At 37.2% G+C, this 22,597-nt stretch overlaps 1 protein-coding gene across 8 annotated transcripts in view; it reads left to right on the forward strand.

The window, feature by feature from the left end:
- RALGAPA1 (Ral GTPase activating protein catalytic subunit alpha 1) overlaps positions 1-22,597 on the forward strand; it is a 311,810-nt gene that overhangs the window by 62,131 nt on the left and 227,082 nt on the right. For all 8 annotated transcript variants that reach the window (XM_077126931.1, XM_077126935.1, XM_077126932.1 and 5 more), the window contains one exon: positions 16,308-16,499. In XM_077126931.1, the coding sequence (XP_076983046.1) occupies positions 16,308-16,499 (192 nt within the window). The remainder of the gene's footprint in view (positions 1-16,307; positions 16,500-22,597) is intronic.

A 22,597-nucleotide genomic window follows, 5' to 3' on the forward strand; every position in this document is an offset into this window, starting at 1 on the left:
TATTGAGAAGATCTACCTAAAGAGAATGTGAGGTACAGGGTCTTCTCTGTCTTTTCTGAACCTGGGCTGTGCTTGGCCTTAGGGATACCCCCTTTTAAAGGAATTTGAATGCCCCCTCTCTTCCCTTGGAATTAGACTTTTTCACCACCTCCTGAGTGCTCTGTTGTATGATTTAAAGCAGGTAAATATTGGCAGCAGTCCATTTTAACTTAATTGTTTCTTATATTGCTTAACTGTCTACATGCTTCTTCTGCCTGTAAGTCAAGTATGGGAGGGTGAGCCAGAGAGGAATCATTTTCCTGTTTCACTTCTTCATGCTGCCACCTTTTAGATTGGCACTGACATATAAGCACACCAGTTACTGTGCTGCTTAGGGAACAGAGCCAAAAGCCACAATTGGAGTGCAAGCTGGCTCCTCACCACTCTGGGAAGGGGTTGTGGAAGGATCCATCAAGAGCATCATGACCTTCTTCTACTTTTTTTTTTAATTACCGTTTTTGATGAAATCGAACATATATGTAAAAAAGCAGTACATTCCAAAGAACTTTTTAACAAGTGGAAATAGAACAGATTTCAGTGTTTGCTATGGGTTATATTTCCACAATTTCAGGTTTTTCCTTTTAGCTGCTCCAAGACACTGGAGACGAAAGAAATATCGGTATAATGATTCAGTAGTCATATTCATTTGTTAACTCCTAAATTCTCTGTTATAACTCCTCCTTCTCCTTTGATACTTCTCCCAAACTTTAAGGATATTTGGGTGGTGCCCTTTCTAACTTCTTTCATGTTGAAAAGGGGTGTCAGCAATGTGGGGTAGGGTCATGGAACTGGTAGATGTTTTTGGAGAGATTTGCACCTCTGGGTTTTGGGACTTTTATGGCCTAGGAACCATCTGAAGGTTTTAGGCTTCTGAAAAGTAAACTTCAGTGTATAAAATTTTTGTAAGATCTCAGATAGAGCCTTGGGCATTCTTTAGTGTTAACAGGAATGATAACTGGTTGGGGTTTGGCAAACCATGGCAATTATTAATATCTAGCTTAAGCTTGCATAAGATTAACCTTCAGAATAGCCTGTAAACTCTATTTGAACTCTCTTGCCCATTAATAATTTATTTTTTGTATTTCTTTTTCTTCTTTTGGTCAGGAAGGAACTGTCAATCCCACGGTGCCAAGGTCACGCTCATCCTTGGAAGTCATATCCCACATTGCCAGGGAGTCTCACACCCCTGGATGTCATGTCCCACTTAGAGAGGAGGGTAATGATTTTCCTTTTAGAGTTGGGCTTAGAGAGAGGCCACATCTGTGCCACAGAAGAGGGTCTCTGGAAGTAACTCTTAGGGATAATTTTAGGTAGGCTTAGCTTTTCCACAACAGAATTAAGTTTCATAAGACTAAACCTCAAGATTGAGGGCTTGACCTGTTGACTTGGAAGTCCCTAGTGTTTGGGAGAGTAGCCAGGGTTTCCTGGGGAAGCATGTTTAATAGTTCATTTTACCCCACCAGACCCTCAAGGGACTTTGCCAATACTTTTTTATTTTTTTAACTGTTTTTATTGTAAAATATGCAAAGAAAGAAAAAAGCAATAATTGCCAAAGCACTCTTGAGGAAGTAGTTACAGAACAAATCCCAGAGTGTGTCATGGGCTACCTACCATTCTGCTATCTCAGATTTTTCCTTCTAACTCCACCAAAACATTGCAGGTTAAAAGGAATATTAACTTAGTGATTCAGCAGTTATACTTATTTGTTAAATCCTATTTTCTCTGTCATACCTCCTCATTCTCCTTTGATCCTTCTCCCAAGCTGTAGGGATCTTTGGGCAATTTCCCTTCTGACTTTTTCATGCTGAGGAGGGATGTCAACACTTAAGGATAGGGGAATGTAATTAATTGATAATCTTGGAGAGGCTGGTCCCTCTGGGTTTCATGATTTATCTGACCTAAGAACCCTCCAGGAATTATAGGTTCCAGGAGAGCAAACCCTGTGAAACCTTTATAGATTCTCAGTTAGAACCTTAAGTGTTTTTAAAGTCAACAGGAGTGCTTTTTGTTGGGGTTTAGCAGCCCTGGCAATTAGCACTACCTAACTGAAGCTTGCATAAAAGTAGTCTCCAGAATATGGCTAAAGGAGTCGCTCTACTGACTGAGAAGTAGAGTGGTGAACGATGGTGTGTATATATGATTGAATATTGTGCTGCTGCAAAAAGTAGTAAAGTTGTGAGGCATGCAACATTGTTAATGAACCTGTGGGATATTTGGTTAGGCAAAATAAGCCAGAAACAGGGTGCATGGGTGGTTCATTCGTAGAACCCTCACCTTCCAGCAGGAGACCAGGGTTTGATTCCTGGACTATGCATACTGTGCCCCCCCACCCCTCAAAATAGCCAGAGTCAAAAGAGCAATTATTATATGCTCTCATTTAGAAAATACTTGTAAGAAAACAAGGGCCTACACTCTAAACTCTTATAGCAGTCCCATTTAGTCCGGAATGGTTCTTCAATTCATATATGTCTGCTTTAATCTTTGTTACTTCTCTTCTGATTGTTTTCAGATTAGTTTGCTGTACTTCCTCTATTTCCTCCAGGTGAACAGTTAGGTCCTTGAGTTTTGCTCTTTCTTCCTTTTTAATGTGGGCATTTAGGACAATAATTTTTACTCCCAGCAGTGCCTTTGTTGTATCCCATAGTTTCTGATATGTTATAGTCTCATTTTTTCATCTGCAGGTATTTGCCAATTTCTCTTGCAATTTCTTCGTTGATCCACTGAATGATTAAGAGTGTTATTTAATCCCCATATATTTGTGAAGGTTCTGGTTCTTTCGTGGTTATTCATTTCCAGCTTCATTCCATTGTGGTCAGGGAACGTGCTTTGAATAATTTCAGTCTTTTTAAATATATAAAGACCTGTTTTATGCCCCAGCATATGATCTATCCTGGAGAATGGTCCATGAGCACTAGAGAAGAATGCATATCCTGTTATTTTGGGATGTAATGACCTATATATGTCTCTTAGATATGTCATTTATCACATTGTGTAGATTCTCTGTTTCCTTATTGATCGTACGTGTGGTGTTTCTATATCTACAGATGAGATTGGTGTATTGACTGTTCTAAGTATGAGAAATACAATAGTAAACCAGTAAAACCCATATTCTCATGGAATTTCTATTCTGTTCTAGTAGGGAGCAGAGACATATAATAATATCAGTAGTTATAATTGTGAAGAAGAGTCAAGGAAGAGTATTAGTATTTTTTAAATATTGAAGGAAAGGAACCTTGAGTTTAGAAGTTTATATCCTGCCAAATTAGCATTAGAATGTGATGGCATAGTTAACATATTCTTTTTTTTTTTTAATTTTTAAATGTTTATTGAGAAATCTTCACACACATACATTCCATACATGGTGTACAATCAGTGGCTCACAGTATCATCATGTAGCTGTGCATTCATCATCATGATCATTTGCATAACTCCAGAAAAAGAAACAAAAAGATAAAGGAAAACTTATACATACCATACACTCCAACCCCTCCTCATCAACCACTAGTATTTCCACCTACCAAACTTCATTCAGTGTTTTAACATGATTACTTTACAATTAGGTATTATTGTGTTGTCCATTTTTGAGTTTTTGTATCTAGTCCTGTTGTACAGTCTGTATCCCTTCAGCTCCAATTATCCATTATCTTACCCTGTTTCTAACTGCTGCTGGACTCTGTTACCAATGACATATTCCAAGTTTATTCTCAAATGTCGGTTCACATCAGTGGGACCATACAGTATTTGTCCTTTAGTTTTTGGATAGATTCACTCAGCATAATGTTCCCTAGGTCCATCCATGTTATTACATGCTTCATAAGTTTATTCTGTCTTAAAGCTGCATAATATTCCATCGTATGTGTATACCACAGTTTGTTTGGCCACTTGTCTGTTGATGGACATTTTGGCTGTTTCCATCTCTTTGCAATTGTAAATAACGCTGCTATAAACATTGGTGTGCAAATGTCTGTTTGTGTCTTTGCCCTTAAGTCCTTTGAGTAGATAGCTAGCAATGGTATTGCTGGGTCGTATGGCAATTCTATATTCAGCTTTTTGAGGAACCACCAAACTGCCTTCCACAGTGGTTGCACCACTTGACATTCCCACCAACAGTGGATAAGTGTGCCTCTTTCTCCGCATCCTCTCCAGCACTTGTCATTTTCTGTTTTGTTGATAATGGCCATTGTGGTGGGTGTGAGATGATATCTCATTGTGGTTTTGATTTCCATTTCTCTAATGGCCAGGGACATTGAGCATCTCTTCATGTGCCTTTTGGCCATTTGTATTTCCTCTTCTGAGAGGTGTCTGTTCAAGTCCTTTTCCCATTTTGTAATTGGGTTGGCTGTCTTTTTGTTGTTGAGTTGGACAATCTCTTTATAAATTCTGAATACTAGACCTTTATCTGATATGTCATTTCCAAATATTGTCTCCCATTGTGTAGGCTGTCTTTCTACTTTCTTGATGAAGTTCTTTGATGCACAAAAGTGTTTAGTTTTGAGGAGCTCCCATTTATTTATTTCCTTCTTCAGTGCTCTTGCTTTAGGTTTAATGTCCATAAAACTGCCTCCAATTGTAAGTTTCATAAGATATCTCCCTACATTTTCCTCTAACTGTTTTATGGTCTTAGACCTAATGTTTAGATCTTTGATCCATTTTGAGTTAACTTTTGTATAGGTGTGAGATACGGGTCTTCTTTCATTCTTTTGTTTGTTTGTTTGTTTGTTTTATTAATTAACGGAAAAAAGAAATTAACCCAACATTTAGAAATCATACCATTCTTCATATGCAATCAGTGATTCTTAACATCATCACATAGATGCATGATCATCGTTTCTTAGTACGTTTGCATCGGCTTAGAAGAACTAGCAACACAACAGAAAAAGATATAGAATGTTAATATAGAGAAAAAAAATAAAAGTAATAATAGTAAAAACAAAACAAAACAAAACAAAAACCTATACCTCGGATGCAGCTTCATTCAGTGTTTTAACATGATTACTTTACAATTAGGTATTATTGTGCTGTCCATTTTTGAGTTTTTGTATCTAGTCCTGTTGCACAGTCTGTATCCCATCAGCTCCAATTACCCATTATCTTACCCTGTTTCTAACTCCTGCTGGACTCTGTTACCAATGACATATTCCAAGTTTATTCTCGAATGTCGGTTCACATCAGTGGGACCATACAGTATTTGTCTTTTAGTTTTTGGCTAGACTCACTCAGCATAATGTTCTCTAGGTCCATCCATGTTATTACATGCTTCATAAGTTTATCCTGTCTTAAAGCTGCATGATATTCCATCGTATGTATATACCACAGTTTGTTTAGCCACTCGTCTGTTGATGGAGATTTCGGCTGTTTCCATCTCTTTGCAATTGTAAATAACGCTACTATAAACATTGGTGTGCAAATGTGCGTTTGAGTTTTTGCCCTTAATTCCTTTGAGTAGATTCCTAGCAATGGTATTGCTGGGTCATATGGCAATTCTATATTCAGCTTTTTGAGGAACCGCCAAACTGCCTTCCACAGTGGTTGCACCCTTTGACATTCCCACCAACAGTGGATAAGTGTGCCTCTTTCTCCGCATCCTCTCCAGCACTTGTCATTTTCTGTTTTGTTTAATGGCCATTCTGGTGGGTGTGAGATGATATGGTGTATTACATTAATTGATTTTCTTATGTTGAACCATGCTTGCATACCTGGGATGAATCCTACTTGGTCATGATGTATAATTCTTTTAATGTGTTGTTGGATACGATTTGCTAGAATTTTATTGAGGATTTTTGCATCTATATTCATTAGAGAGATTGGTCTGTAGTTTTCTTTTTTTGTCATATCTTTGCCTGGTTTTGGTATGAGGGTGATGTTGGCTTCATAGAATGAATTAGGTAGTTTTCCCTCCACTTCGATTTTTTTGAAGAGTTTGAGGAGAGTTGGTACTAAATCCTTCTGGAATGTTTGATAGAAGTCACATGTGAAGCCGTCTGGTCCTGGACTTTTCTTTTTAGGAAGCTTTTGAATGACTAATTCAATTTCTTTACTTGTGATTGGTTTGTTGAGGTCATCTATTTCTTCTTGAGTCAAAGTTGGTTGTTCATGTCTTTCCAGGAACCCATCCATTTCATCTAAATTGTTGTATTTATTAGCGTAAAGTTGTTCATAGTATCCTGTTATTACCTCCTTTATTTCTGTGAGGTCAGTGGTTATGTCTCCTCTTCCATTTCTGATCTTATTTATTTGCATCCTCTCTCTTCTTCTTTTTGTCAGTCTTGCTAAGGGCCCATCAATCTTATTGATTTTCTCATAGAACCAACTTCTGGTCTTATTGATTTTCTCTGTTGTTTTCATGTTTTCAATTTCATTTATTTCTGCTCTAATCTTTGTTATTTCTTTCCTTTTGCTTGCTTTGGGATTAGTTTGCTGTTCTTTCTCCACTTCTTCCAAGTGGACAGTTAATTCCTGCATTTTTGCCTTTTCTTCTTTTCTGATATAGGCATTTAGGGCAATAAATTTCCCTCTTAGTACTGCCTTTGCTGTGTCCCATAAGTTTTGATATGTTGTGTTTTCGTTTTCATTCGCCTCGAGGTATTTACTAATTTCTCTTGCAATTTGTTCTTTGACCCACTCGTTGTTTAAGAGTGTGTTGTTGAGCCTCCATGTATTTGTGAATTTTCTGGCACTCGACCTATTATTGATTTCCAACTTCATTCCTTTATGATCCGAGAAAGTGTTGTGTATCATTTCAATCTTTTTAAGTTTGTTAAGACTTGCTTTGTGACCCAGCATATGGTCTGTCTTTGAGAATGATCCATGAGCACTTGAGAAAAAGGTGTATCCTGCTGTTGTGGGATGTAATGTCCTATAAGTGTCTGTTAAGTCTAGCTCATTTATAGTAATATTCAGATTCTCTATTTCTTTATTGATCCTCTGTCTAAGATGTTCTGTCCATTGATGAGAGTGGTGAATTGAAGTCTCCAACTATTATGGTATATGAGTCTATTTCCCTTTTCAGTGTTTGCAGTGTATTCCTCCCGTATTTTGGGGCATTCTGGTTCGGTGCCTAAATATTTATGATTGTTATGTCTTCTTGTTTAATTGTTCCTTTTATTAGTAGATAGTGTCCTTCTTTGTCTCTTTTAACTGTTTTACATTTGAAGTATAACTTGTTGGATATTAGTATAGCCACTCCTGCTATTTTCTGGTTGTTATTTGCATGAAATATCTTTTCCCAACCTTTCACTTTCAACCTATGTTTATCTTTGGGTCTAAGATGTGTTTCCTGTAGACAGCATATAGAAGGATCCTGTTTTTTAATCCATTCTGCCAGTCTACGTCTTTTGATTGGGGAATTCAGTCCATTAACATTTAGTGTTATTACTGTTTGGATAATATTTTCCTCTAACATTTTGCCTTTTGTATTATATATATCATATCTGATTTTCCTTCTTTCTACACTCTTCTCCATACCTCTCTCTTCTGTCTTTTTGTATCTGACTCTAGTGCTCCCTTTAGTATTTCTTGCAGAGCTGGTCTCTTGGTCACAAATTCTCTCAGTGACTTTTTGTCTGAGAATGTTTTAATTTCTCCCTCATTTTTGAAGGAGAATTTTGGTGGATATAGGAGTCTTGGTTGGCAGTTTTTCTCTTTTAGTAATTTAAATATATCATCCCACTGTCTTCTAGCTTCCATGGTTTCTGCTGAGAAATCTACACATAGTCTTATTGGGTTTCCCTTGTATTTGATGGATTGTTTTTCTCTTGCTGCTTTGAAGATCCTCTCTTTCTCTTTAACCTCTGACATTCTAACTAGTAAGTGTCTTGGAAAACGCCTATTTGGGTCTAATCTCTTTGGGGTGCGCTGCACTTCTTGGATCTGTAATTTTAGGTCTTTCATAAGAGTTGGGAAATTTTCAGTGATAATTTCTTCCTTTAGTTTTTCTCCTCCTTTTCCCTTCTCTTCTCCTTCTGGGACACCCACAACACATATATTTGTGCAGTTCATATTGTCCTTGAGTTCCCTGATACCCTGTTCACATTTTTCCATTCTTTTCCCGATGGTTTCTGTTTCTTTTTGGAATTCAGATGCTCCATCCTCCAAATCACTAATTCTATCGTCTGTCTCTTTAAGTCTATCATTGTAGGTATCCATTGTTTTTTCCATCTTTTCTACTTTATCCTTCACTTCCATAAGTTCTGTGATTTGTTTTTTCAGTTTTTCTATTTCTTCTTTTTGATCCACCCATGTCTTCTTCATGTCCTCCCTCAATTTATTGATTTCATTTTTGAAGAGGTTTTCCATTTCTGTTCGTATATTCAGCATTAGTTGTCTCAGCTCCTGTATCTCATTTGAACTATTGGTTTGTTCCTTTGACTGGGCCATATTTTCAATCTTCTGAGCATGGTCCGTTATCTTCTGCTGACGTCTGGGCATTTAGTCAGATTTCCCTGGGTGTTGGACCCAACAGGTTGGAAGATTTTTCTGTGAAATCTCTGGGTTCTGTTTTTCTTATCCTGCCCAGTAGGTGGTGCTCGTGGCACACGTTTTTCTCACATGTTTGGAAGGGATTCCCCCGGTCACCGTTCTCCGTGGCCTGGGGATTTCCAATCCAATTCTCTCAGTTGGTCCAGGGGGCCGCGCGTGGTGGGGGCGCCAGCCGCCGCAGCTTGAGGGGACCCTGTGGCTCCTTTATTAATGCCCCTATTTGTGTTTGGTTGGACCCAGTCCCTGCCACTGTCGGAAATTCCCTCCTCTCCCTGGAGGGGTGCCGGTCACCGGCCGCCGCGGCTAGGGAACTCGCCACCGGACCAGGAAGCCGCCTGCAGTGGAGGGGCGCCGGTTGCCGGCCACCGCGGCTTGGGTAGCCCTCTGATCCAAGACTCGTAGCCGGTCCAGGAAGCCGCCCGCAAAAGAGGGGCGCCTGCCGCCGCGGCTTGGGAAACTTGCCTCTCCGAGACTCTCAGCAGGCCCGGGAAGGAGGGAGGGAGGAGCCCCGGCCCCCAGCTGCCGCAGCTCGGGGAAGCGCGCGCCGCTCGGGGATCTCACTGCAGCAGAGTCTCGCGGTCAGTCTAGCCAGTCCAGACTGGGGTACGCTGTGTGTCCATTCCCTGCCGTGGCCCCGGGAGCTGTTCTGCACTGTTTCTGTTTACCTAGTAGTTGCTCTGGAGGAGGAACTAAGACGCGCGTACCTTACTAAGCCGCCATCTTGGCCCTGCCTCCTTCTTGTTACTTTTTATGTCATTAGTCAACCCATTGAATTTATTTAGGAGATTTGTATGAACGTCTTTGATTAGTTTTTCCAAATTCTGTGTCTCCTCTTGTGTTTTAATTTGGTTATTTGCCTGGGCCATATCTGCTTGCATCTTCATGTTCTTCTGATTTTCTGTTGGCTTCAAGCCATTTGATTATCTTGATAAGATTATTTTGAAAGTCAGTTTTCCTCACTGGTCTATGGTTTTGTGTTTGCCTCGGTTTGCATTTCAGGTCTCCTTTTGCTCTTGGTTTGTCCTTTTATTCCCTGCCGAACCAAGCCTAGGGCTCATTTCGAAGATGTAACTCCACTTGAGGATGAGTTGAAATCTAGGGAGGTAGGCAGTTTGACAGACTGCACTTTCTGCTTCTTCCCTGCAGATGGTGCACTTGGGCCAACAATTCCCCTCAGGGCCACCTCTCCCTGACTCCCACAACCAGCTCAACACGATGGAGACCTGATCCAATTCCAGCCAAGGCTGCTCGTCTTGTGTGCTGAATACTGCCAACCCCAGAGGTGGGGTTTGGGCAGTTTGCACCTCAGTAGATAATCCACTTGTGGGCGTGATGCCTCTGCTGGTCACCAGGCTACCACTTGGGATGACGTTGGGCTGTGGGAATGAGTATTTCAACTGCCCCTGCCCTCAGCCAACCCAGAAAAGCTGGTGGTGTGGTGCAGCTTAGTGTTTCCTTTGCTGTGCTTCTCTGCCCATGCACACTTGAGGACTCTATATCTCCATTGAGAAGGGGATGCCATAATGGAATCCAACAGGTCTCCTTCACTGGCCAATTGTCAGACCATCTCTACTCTGCTTCTCCTCCTCCTAACGATAGGAGGGCCCCCAAGTCTCTGCCAAAGACCAGTTGACCACAGTGAGCTTTCTTAGAGATTGGGCAGGCAGTGTTTACTGGCTGGGAGTTCTCTGTGCGCTTGATTGCCAAGTTTGCTGGCTTCTGGGATCCCCATGAGAGCTCCTGGCTGTGGAGCTGATTGGGAAGATCTCCCAAACTAGCTACCTAGGCTAGTAGGAGTGCAGAAACACCTTACTCCTTCAGAACTGGCTCTTTCCTGTGTGCTGCCACTTGCCCCAGGTAGATTCAGGACTGTGCACACTCACCCTGTTCTTTCCATCCCAATTTCTCTGCTTTTTAATCCAGGTCCTTCCTATGTAGTGTAGAAGGCCCTCTCTGTTCACCCTGAAACTGCTGTTCTGTTCATTTTTCTGTCATTTTTTTAGTTGTTCCATGGCACAGGGGTAACTTCAGCCTATCCTAATCTGCCATCTTCTCCTACTCTCTTTTTTTAGCTGTTGACTTTTTTTTTTAACTTTTTATATTGTATAACATAACATATATACAAAGTAAAGAAAGAGAAGAGCGATAGTTTTCAAGGCACTCTTCAACAAGTAATTAGAGGACAGATCCAGAGTTTGTCATGAGGTACCATACCATCATTTCAGATTTTTCCTTCTAGCCTCCAATGTTCTGGAGAGCTAGAAGGAATAAATACTTTTTTTTGTCATCACAATAGACTTGTGTAAGAGTGACCTCTAGAGTGGCCTCTAGACTCTATTAGAACTCTCTCAGCCACTGATACCTTATTGGTTACACTACTTCTTTCCCCTGTTTTGGTCAGGATGACATTGTTAATCCTACGGTGACAGGACCAGACTCATCCCTGGGAGTCATCTCCCACACTGCCAGGGAGAACTTCACCTCTGGATGTCATGTCCCACATGGGGGCGAGGGCAATGATTTCACTTGCAGAGATGGGCGTAGAGAGAGAGAGAGGCCGGCCACATCTGAGCAACAAAAGAAGGCCTCCATAAGTAACTCTTAGGCATACTTATAGATAGGCTAAGCTTCTCTGCTATGTACATAAGCTTCACAGGAGCAAGCCTCAAGGATCAAGGGCTTGACCTATTCATTTGGGTGTCCCTAATGTTTGACACAATATCAGATGTTTCCCCAGTGGTGAAGTTTAATAGGTCCATATTTTTTCTCCCATTCCTCAGGGGACTTTGCCAATACTGTTTGATTATCTACTTAATATGTCCTAGGATATATCTAGGCATTATATTAAGCTATACAGGATTAAAGTCCCTCATTCTTATTCTGCGCTCCCTGTGCTTCAATTATTTAAATGAGTTATCCAGACAGGTTGAGTTAGATTATGTAGCTACAGAAAATTTATGTTCCTGAGAAAATAAACCTTTCTTCCTTTGGTCTTAAAGAGTAGGTAAGATTCTTAAATATTGACAATGTCTTCCTTACCCCAGGTTTCTGAATTTACCTCAATCCTGGCCTGATCAGCTTCATTTTTATCCCTAAACACTGGGTTATACGTATATGAAATAGTCTCTCATCCTACTCTTTTTTAAGCGTGGATTTTCTGAATACAGCTTGCTGATTACTGCAACCTTTTAACCGTTACCTGACGTTTTGTGGAAGATAGCTCTTTATGCTTTTGACAGTTGTTCAAAGGTTCTGTCAGGGAATAGCACCCTAGAGCATTTTACATTATCTTGGTCTTGTCAGTGAAGATGTGGTTTGTTGTTTCCATGTATTTGCCCTTCTTTCTTTGTGTGTGTGTGTGGGGGGGGGGGGGGTTATATTCTGGGCTGGCTCACATTTTATTGGAAGTGTGGAGCCTTGGTTGAGAGATGTGTTCCTCAGAGAGGATTTGTGCTTGGCTTTCTCAGGTATTCAGGGATCCTTTCAACCTTGCTTTACTTTAAATTACAGTCCTCAACTCATAATTTATCTCACTTTGCAGGCCTCATAGTTATGTAACAGCCATCTTGAGAACATGAATTTGTATGGAAGTCTGCTTTTCCCTCCTAGTCCCCTACTTGAAATCTATAGATTTTCCTCTCTGGCTTTCAAAGGATTTTTTTTTCCTTCCTTTACTAGTTCCCCTTTTTCTTGTGTATTAATGTTTTTATTTCAGCTTTATGTGTAGATCTCTAACCAGACTTTCTACCCTGCATATGTGGCCATTAATAAGGAAACTGAAATGCTTGATGTTGTCATTTCTTGGAGGTTATATTATGAGGTTCCCCAAGTACTTAGATGTGAGATACATTAGTAGATTAACCTTTAAGAGCACACACATGACATACTCAAAATCACTTTAAGATAGTAGTTCTCAATGAATATTCTGTAGCTTTTGAGAATCCTCAAAGCCCTTTCAAGAAGTACATGAGTTTAAAACTGTATCCATGATAATACTGAGATTTTGTTTACCCTTTTTTCTCATTCTTTTGAAATTACAGTGGAGTTTTACCCCGTAAGATTGCATCAGATGGCAGAGTAAGCAGTAAGAGAATCCATCTGTGTTCTGTTAAGCCAAACCATTAAAGAGTTTTGAAAAAAAGTAAAACATTGCTACTCTTCTTATTTTTTTATCATGAAAAAAGTAGTCATTTTTCGTCAAATATATTATTCACGTTAACATGGAATCTCAGATTGGGGTACTGAGACAAACATGTTTGCAAACTGCTGCTTTAAGGAGTCAAAAAATTCCCAAGTGTGCTAAATTCTCACTGTTTGACTGAATCTTTTTTTGTTTTTATAAATGGCCCTTCCAACTTTAAGTCTTATGTTTCTGTCCTCTCTCACTGAAAACTGACTAGAACTGCTGTCAGAACACACGTCTGTTTAGCCCTTGGTGTGACCTTGAATGAGTTTTCATTAAGTGGCTCTGACTGCATGAGCTCTCTCAACATCCTTTTTCTTCATTCTTTACTTTTTTTTTTAATTAGCAAAGTTGTAGGTTTACAGAAAAATCATACCTAAAGTGTACAGAGTTCCTGACAACCTGTTAGTAACATATTGCTTAGTGTGGGACATTTGTTACAATTCATGAAAGAACATTTTTATAATTGTATTATTAACTATAGTCGATCTTTTACAAAAGAATTAACTATGTTGTAATTTATGTTTTTTTCTTTTAAAATTTTCATTCTAACATATGTGCAACCTAACATTTCCTCTTTTAACCACATTCGTATATGTTAGTGCTGTTAATTATTTACATAGTATTGTGTTACCACCACCACCATCCATTACTGAACATTTCCATCATTTCAGATTAGAGCCCATACATTTGAAGCCTTAACTTCCCGTTTCCTATTCCTACCCTGTCCTCTGGTAACTTACATTCTGAGCTCTAGCTCTGTGAGTTACTTTATTCTAATGATTACTTATCAGTGAGGTCATAAAATAATGCCGCTGTTAATATCTCTGTGCAGATATTGGGTTTGAGTTCCTTCTTTCAAATCTTTTGGTTATATACCTAGAGTTGGGATTGCTGGGCCATATGGTAGTTTTGTATTTATCTTTCTGAGGAACTGCCAGACTTGTGGCTGCACCATTTTGCATTTCCACCAGCAACGAATGAGTGTTCCTATTTTTCCATATATTGGCTAATATTTGCAATTTTCTGATTTTTTAATTATAATTCTAGTGGGTATAAAATGGAATCTCATTGTGGTTTTGATTTACATTTCCCTAATACTTAGTGATTCTGAACATCTTTTCATGTGCATTCTGACCATTTGTGTATCTTCTTTGGAGAAATGTTTCTTCGTGTCTTTTGCCTATTTTTAAATTGAGTTGTTTGTCCTTTTTTATTAAGTTGTAGAATTTATTTATATGTTCTGGATATTAAATCCTTATCAGATATGTGGTTTCCAAATATTTTCTCGCATTGTGTAGGTTGCCTTTTTATTTTCATGATAAAGTCCTTTGAGCCAGAAGTTTTTAATTTTGATGAAGTCTCATTTATCTATTTTTTCTTTTGTTGCTTGTGCTTTGGGTGTGAAGTCTAAGAAACTGTTACCTGACACAAAGTCTTGAAGATGCTTCCTTATGTTTTCTTTGAATCTTAAAGAATGTGTCAGTCATAATCTCATTTAGTTAATGATGGACATATATTAAAAGAATGATATCAGAGATAAACAAGTTTTGTTACTGTTTATTTACTGAAGAAGAGAGTCTTAGCCACCATCATGTCCTACTGGCAAAGCCAGTCCTGTTATTAGAATACTGTACCAGATTATTTTAAATTGATACCATTAAATGAGTGATTTTTGTGTTGCCTCTTGTTCTCATTCCTCTTCCCTATAGTTTAGTTATAACTAGACCTCCTCTGTTTACAAAGAGAAAATATGCTGATCATATAGATTCAAATATTCCTGTAGTTTCTTAGCAATTAAAATTGATATCTGATTATGATTAGTATTCCTAAGTTGCTTCTTCAGTGGGTGATAAGGTAACAATATGTGGAGCTTAATATTCTAGTTTCTGAATCAGTTATTTCTCACTATGAATTTGTAAACTGATGTTTTAATTTTATACCTCAGTGTTTTAGTTATGCTAATTTCAGTCTGTCCTCAAGATCCATATTTAGTGTGTTGGCAATATCATATATTGGAGCCTGCAAGTATAAAGATTATTATGCTCTGATTTTTAGTAGATTCATCAACGTACTTCGGACATAGTCTGACAATTTGTACAAAAATAAAGTCTCAGCTCTGTACATAACTCATTTTTTTTTCTTTTTTCTTTAAACATTTTTTTTACAAACAAACATGCTCTCTCCCCCCTTTCTTCTTTTCCCTGGTAACATCTAATCTGTTTTCTCTCTTTTCAGAGTTGCTATTTTTTTCCAAAAATAAGTTGATTTTTCATTATCTTAGAATAGAACTTCTTTCAAATTATTTGAAGTTTTTATTCTTTTTATTTATTTCAAAGCATTTTAAGGAAGGCTGAGCCATTGCTGTGATTGTAAAATAAATAACCTTATAACAGTCAATGGTGATGTAAATCACATCGTAGACCATTAAGCTACTGGAAAGTGGAAATAATTTGAGAATGGGAATGGAAATTGTTAGAAGGAGGAAAGTAGCAAGCAGTGCAGTTTGGTAGGGAATCAATAATAACAATAAGTAAGAAGATTGCCAAATAACATTAAATACCATGTAGATATTACACTTGAATTTTTCATCATTATTTCAGGAAAGTTGATTTTTTTTTTTTTTTTTTTAGTTTCATTCAGCTAAAATAAGGCCATTTTGCCTCATGATTCATACTAGATATACCTTGCCTCATGATTCTTATTAGATATACTTACTAAAAAGTCTAGAGTAGGAAGTGGTAGGTTTTTAGTAAAGGTCTTAAGATATTTATACTTAAGACTAATGGGTAGTAACTGTGAAAAGAAAAAGTAAAAACAGTTTATTTCCATGTATATTTGTAAAGTAAAAGTATAATGAAAATGTTTATAATCCACAAACACAAACATGCATAGGCAGAGTTTGGTTAGTGAGATTATTTTTGCTGTTTTCTTTTTGCATGTCTGGATTGTAAAAAGTTTTTTTCTTGTGATGGTATAGTATTTTTGTAATAAGGAAAATATTTACATTTTTTAAGTTAAGGTAACCCAGAAAGTGCCTAACGGAAAAAATAACTATAAGGTATTCCCTTTAATTTTTTAGTTGATTTTACCTTATTGTTCATTATATAACTTCATTTTATGTAAAATGAAATATGAAAGCTTTAATCTTTTTTCTTTGCTATGTGTTATTTTTATTACCTCTTAAAATAGATTTAATTTTTTTTGGTTGAAATCTTTATTAATAGCAATGATTAACATAAGTTACTAAAATGTGATTAATTATGAAAAGTTATATTTGTATGGAACTTTATTAGTAGTACGACTATTTCCTGAACAAGCTGTATTGCCATTCTGAGATAGATAGTACAATTGAAACAAATTATTGTTCTTTCCACTTGCGGTCAATTTCTATCTACCAAAAGCATTTTTATTCCAAAGGATTTATAAATTATTTGGGGATAATAGAATTTTTCCAACAACGAGTTGGTTGCCTTTAACTTTTTAAAAAAATCATTTATATCTCATACTTTATATAAAGATAGAAATGTCTGTGTTAGTAATTTATGGCAAAGGGAAAGGTATCATCATGTTATGATTATCCTTATTCTCTTGTTTTTTCCTCTAGGCATTTTTACTACCAATTTGTGAAGCAGCAGCTATGAGAAAAGTGGTAAAAGTATATCAAGAATGGATCCAACAGGAGGAAAAACCTTTATTCATGCAAGAGCCTGAAGAAATCGTCACTTCAGAGTTACCTTGCAGTGAAAATGTCACAGACCATGAAATATCAATGGAAGAAGGAGAAAAAAGAGAAGAGGTAAAATGATAGGGTTTATAAAGTTTGGTATAAGTTTAATAGAGTCTCACAAAATTGTGATAATATGTTAAACATATGTTAGTAAATAGGAAGAGAAAGACAATTTTAATAGATTAGAGTCTCACAAAATTGTGATAATATGTTAAACATATGTTAGTAAATAGGAAGAGAAAGATAATTTTGTAACTTTGGTAATATAACAATTGCTACGTCAGTACCCTCCCTCAAAGCTCTTTGATGTCACCGTTTTTAAAAACTTAATATTAAAAACTGTATACTGATTCTTTAATTGAAAACTAGGTGCTAATATGAAGGTATAATAGTTTTAAAATATTTAAAATTGTGTGGTACTGCTTCAAAATAGATGTTGTAGTACACACTTCTTGGCATAATTACCTAACTGCGGTTCTCCTTTGCCTGAAAGTAGTGTCTGTCTTATTCCAGGAGTGTGTACCCAACAGAAACCAGAATATTCTGAATTCTTAATTGACAATTTTTTGCACTTTTACATTGATTACAGAATGTGAACTTATGATAATATAAGCTGGTCTGCAATAAATAAGGCTGGATGGAGTTCACTCACAGGGTTGAGAAAATAAGAAAAGAGAGAGTAGAGGTGACATTTGAGCTCCTGGTTCCATTTACTTAAGGAAATTCTCATCTTTTTGTTGTTCAGTACTTGTCATGGGTCAGGTTCTCTAACAGGCAGACATGGGGAAAGAGTTAGGAATACAAAAGTGTTTGTTAAAAGTGATATATCTGTTTTGTCTGATTTGCCTTTTCACCAAAAAATTGGAGTCTGATATTGACATATATGGTATTTAGATTCAGTTGTCAACTTGGCCAGGTCAAGGCACCTAGTTCTGTTGCTGTGGACATGAGCCAATGGTACGTGAACCTCATCTGTTGCTGATTACATCTGCAGTTGGCTAGGAGGCGTGCCTGCTGCAGTGAATGATGTTTGACTTAATTGGCTGGTGCTTAAATGAGAGAGCGCAACATAGCACAGCCCAAGCAGGTCAGCCTAGGCCTTTGGAGATGCAGAAAGAAAACACCCTAGGGAAAGTTGTTGGAACCCAGAGGCCTGGAGAAAAGGCCAATAGAGATCACCCTGAGCCTTCCCACGTGAGAAAGAATCTCAGATGAAAGTTAGCTGCCTTTCTTCTGAGGAACTAATGAAATAAATCTCCTTTTATTAAAAGCCAATCTGTCTCTGGTGTGTTGCATTCTGGCAGCTAGCAAACTAGAATGACATTTATCTCATTAAATCTGGATAGGAGTGATTTGGTAATATTTACCTTGGTGATTAATTTAAACTTACCAGTGGAATTTAACCAAGGATGAACATATGAATGAATAGGGCACTTTGTACAGGGATTCAGTGAGTCAGCATTTGTTTACATATAGACATACATACACACGTAGAGCATCCTGTAAATAATAACATAATAAGAAATATAATTGAAATAAATAAAATTAGTCATGTAAATTTTGAAATGATAACTACTCTTCTATTTATTCTCTGCCAATGAAAAAGATTGATATTTTACATCAAGCTAGGTAGTGAAAACCTATCAGTCTAAATAATTTTACCCAAACATTTTATCAAATAATACCTGCGTGTATTGAGCTTGCCATGCATTATTTACTATCCTTAAATAAAATTTGTATATAATATAATCTGTATTTAGAGAACTTAAAAACAAAACGCTGCCCTAATAGTAATATAAAAGAGAAATAAAATGAACAAAATATATAACAGAACTCTGTATTTTGGGGTGTAGATATGGAAACATAATAATACCAGAAGACCCATTCACCACCCCACCACCCCTGTCCCAAAAGAAAAGAGTAGAAGGAAGAAAGGGAGGGATGGAGGGAAGAATAAAGAAAGGAAGATAGGTAAAAAAGGAAGGAAGTAATTACTGTGAATACAACAGCTACAAATGCAGGATAATAGAGGTGTGTCATATGGGTTGCTCAAATATTCTAACTAGTGTTAGTATTGGAGGTGTAATTTTTCAAAATGCCAACAATTCTTGTTAATGTCGTAGACCAAAAATAAAAGATACAACCTTTCGTTGGTTTACATTTCTGAAACTCAACATTTATTACTATTAAAAGTTACTATTTACATATAAAATAGAGTTAGATTGTATATCAGATAATTATAAATGTTTTGCTAATTCAGAGTCAGTGAGACATTTAAAATACAAACAGGATGCAAGATGTTTTTTTGTATGTGTGTATGTGCAGGACAGTCATGCACTTTGTAGGATATTTAACATTCCCTCGTCCATTACACTAATTGCTGGTGATATGTCTAAATTCTTGTGACAATAAAACATCCCCACAAATTTCACAATGCCCTCCAAAGCAAGGTAAAATCCTGAGAACTAGTATTGGAGGTTGTTTTGTTTTGTTAAAGCTGCCTGAATGTAATATACCAGAAGGGGTTGGCTTTTACAATGGGGATTTATTAGTTTACAAATTTACACTTCTTAGTAATGAAAATATCCAAATTAAGACATCAAGTGGAAGATACCTTCTCTGAAGAAAGGTTGCTGGCATCTGGGATTCCTTTGTCACTTGGGAAGGTATATGGCTGGCATCTGCTGGTACTTTGCTCCCAGGTTCCATTGTTCTCAGCTTCTGATTCCAGGGGCACTCTCTCTTAGGTTCTGTGGGTCCTCTTTAGCATCTCTGGGGTATTTCTCTCTAAACTCTCTCTCTTGAGTGCTTCTGCCATTTACCCTTTCATAAGCAGCTTCAGTAAAGGCTTAAGACCTTTATGCCTTGGTGATCAATTGATTGAGAGGAATGAGGAATGTGGAGGTATCTCAAATTTCTTACTTTTACAACTGAGATTATTGCCATGAGGAGAGGAATACAAAAATGAATATGTGAGTTTTATGGTAGTGGTCAAGGTGGCTAGAGGAGTTAGTGAGAATGGGAATGATGTGATTAATAAATTACTTTAAATATCTTGAGATGCTTTTCTGTCATTCAGGGAGAAACTTTGTCAGAACTTTTTGTTCAGAAGAAACTTTATCATATGAGAATGGAGCTCAAGAGAATGGTATAACCTAGACCACTGTGCATTGTATTGATAACTCAGAAAGAACTGAGTACAATTTGTAAAATTTTACACCAAGTAAAATGTGGCTTTGTATTCCTTTTTTTGAGTGTGTATTCTGTATGGTGGGGGGTCACATTTCATTCTTTTTCCATGTGAGTATCCCATTATGACTTTGCATGTCTTTTTGTTACCTGAGGGAATGCCCTAGTTAGCATAATGTGTAAGGACTAATACTCAGGCAGAAAAATCTGTAGTTTTAGTGGTTTGAAGTGTCAGAGGACTCAGTTCAGAAAAGCTAGAGAGTGAATATTATCCGAGGAGGGATACATAAAAAGGTGAACCTAAAATCTGTTTAAACATCTCCCATAATCAACCCAATAACTGAAAGGGTAAAAGACCTGAGTAATTTCAGTTCAGCTTCTGTCCTTCTCAGGAGAGACAGTTTAGAGTTGAATTGAACCAACTTAACTGCCTGCTAGAACAAAGGTGAAAATTTATCAGAGCCTGATAATAGAATCCACAGATTCTATAGTATGTCATCCACAATGTTCAGTGTACAGTCAATGTCTATTGATGCATAGGTCTTCTCATTGACAAATAAAGACTTGTATGAAGGCATGGGAAAGTTGACCCATAGTTAACATTGATACATCTAGATAGAAACGAACCTTGACATAACCTAGTTGTTGGAACTAGGGGACAATGACTCTAAAGAAGCTCTCCTAAATATATCCAAGAGTTAAATTTAATGAATATAGGTACTCTCATTAGAAAGAGGGAAAATATTAAAAGAAAAACAAACAAATTCTGCAGTTGAAAAATACAGTAATTGAAATGAAAAAAAATGGATGGTTTTAACAGCAGATTAGAGATGCAAAGAAATGGTTAGTGAACATCAAGATAAATGAATACCAGTTATCCAATTGGAAAAGAAGAGAGAAAGTTAACTTAAAAAGTTTAAGGCTCAGGGCAGGCCACGGTGGCTCAGCAGGCAAGAATGCTTACCTGCCATGCCAGAGGACCCGGGTTCGATTCCCGGTGCCTGCCCATGTAAAAAAAAAAAAAAAAAAAAAGTTTAAGGCTCAGTGATCTGTAGGATATAGGCAGTTGTAATATTAAAAGCCACAAGAAAACAGAATGTCATCTTAAAGTGCCTAAAGAAATATATTTTCAAGTACCTTTTTTTAGCAAATCTGTCCTTTAAAAATGGAGGCAAATTGAAGACACTTTATAATAAACAAACAAAAAAAAAAATGAGAGAATTTATTGCCAGAAAGCCTTCGCTACAGGGAATACTAAAGGAAGTTTTTCAGATTGAAAGAAAACGGTAACAGATGGAAGCTCAGATCTACAGGAAGGAAGGAAGAACAGCAGAAATTAGGGGCTTATGTATAAAGGGAGATATATATGAAGGACAAAGGCCAGGGGTGAAAGGATCTTTGTGCTTGAAAGATTCTTATTTTTTTTTTTTTTTTTTTTTTTAAAGGAAAGACAGAGAGAAGGAAGGAAGGATAGAAGGAAGGAAGGGAGGAAGAAAGGGAAACATTTTTCTTGTTTTATTGTATTTTGTTTCTCCGTTTTTGTTACATGGGCTGGGGCCGGGAATCGAACCGAGGTCCTCCGGCATAGCAGGCAAGCACTTTGCCCGCTGAGCCACCGCGGCCCGCCCTCTTATTTTTTTATGAATCAGTACAGTGTTATATGCAAGTAGATGCCAATAAACCAGGTATACATATTGCAATCTTCGAGCAACTACAATTATACAAAGAATTACAGTTTAAAAGCCAGATAATGGTAAAATAGAGTACTGAAAAGTATTTAAGTAAAAATAAAGAGGGACAGAGGAATAAAATGAGTGATGAAACAAACAGAATATAAGTAGTAAAATATTAGACCTAAGTACTGCCATTTCAATAATTATATTAAATGTAAATGGACTGAAAACTCCAATTTAAGGCAGAGATAGATTAGATTTAAAAAGCAAGACCCATTGGCCACGGTGGCTCAGCAGGTAAGAGTGCTTGCCTGCCATGCCTGAGGACCTGGGTTCGATTTCCGGTGCCTGCCCATGTAAAAAAAAAAAAGGCAAGACCCAATGATAGGTTGTATACAAGAGAAATTTAAAATATAAAATCACTGAGGTTAAAAAAGATTTTGATAGTGGTGATGGCAGCACAGCATTTTGAACATAATTAAAAGCACTGAATTATATATGTGAATATAGCTAAAAAGGAGATTTTTTTTATATCTGCAAATTTTATTGAATTATATTCGCATGCTATATAATTCATCCAAAGTATACAATCAATGTCTCACTGAATCATTACCTAGTTGTGCAATTGATTGTCATTACTCCAAAAAGAAAAATATCAAATAGACATAAAAAATGAAAACCCAGAACAACCCTATTCTTTATCCCTATTATTAACTGCCTATTATTAACCCCTAGTATTGGTGTGGTACATTTGTTACTGTTAATCAAAGAAGATTAAGATATTACTGTTAACTATAGTCCATAGTTTGCAATAAATGCTTTTCTCCCAAGTACCACTCTATATGTGTCGTACATACATTTGTACTAGTTCATGAAAGAACTTATGTTCCACCACAAGGTTCACTGTGTTAAAAAAAATCCCATTTTAACCTCTAGCTTTCCTTCTGGTGATATACATGACTCTAAACAACCCCCTTCAACCATATTTACCTGCGCTCAGCACTATTACTTATAATCCCAGTAATGCGCTACTGTTACCTCTATCCATTTCCAAACATTTTTCAACCTCATTAAATATTCTGTACATATTACGCCACACTTCCTGTTCTCTAGCCTCATTCTATCTCTTAGTAAGAGAGAAAACTCACTAGTCCAAGTTTTATGACTGTTAGTTTACATATTCTAATTCATTCATAGTAGTGAAATCAAACAATATTTGTCACTTTGTGTATGACTTATTTCACATTGCATTATGTCTTCAAGGTTCGTTCATGTTGTCCTGTGCTTCAGGACTTCATTCCTTCT

Source organism: Tamandua tetradactyla, chromosome 14 (assembly GCF_023851605.1).
Source record: "Tamandua tetradactyla isolate mTamTet1 chromosome 14, mTamTet1.pri, whole genome shotgun sequence".
NCBI classification, from domain to species: Eukaryota; Metazoa; Chordata; class Mammalia; order Pilosa; family Myrmecophagidae; genus Tamandua; species Tamandua tetradactyla.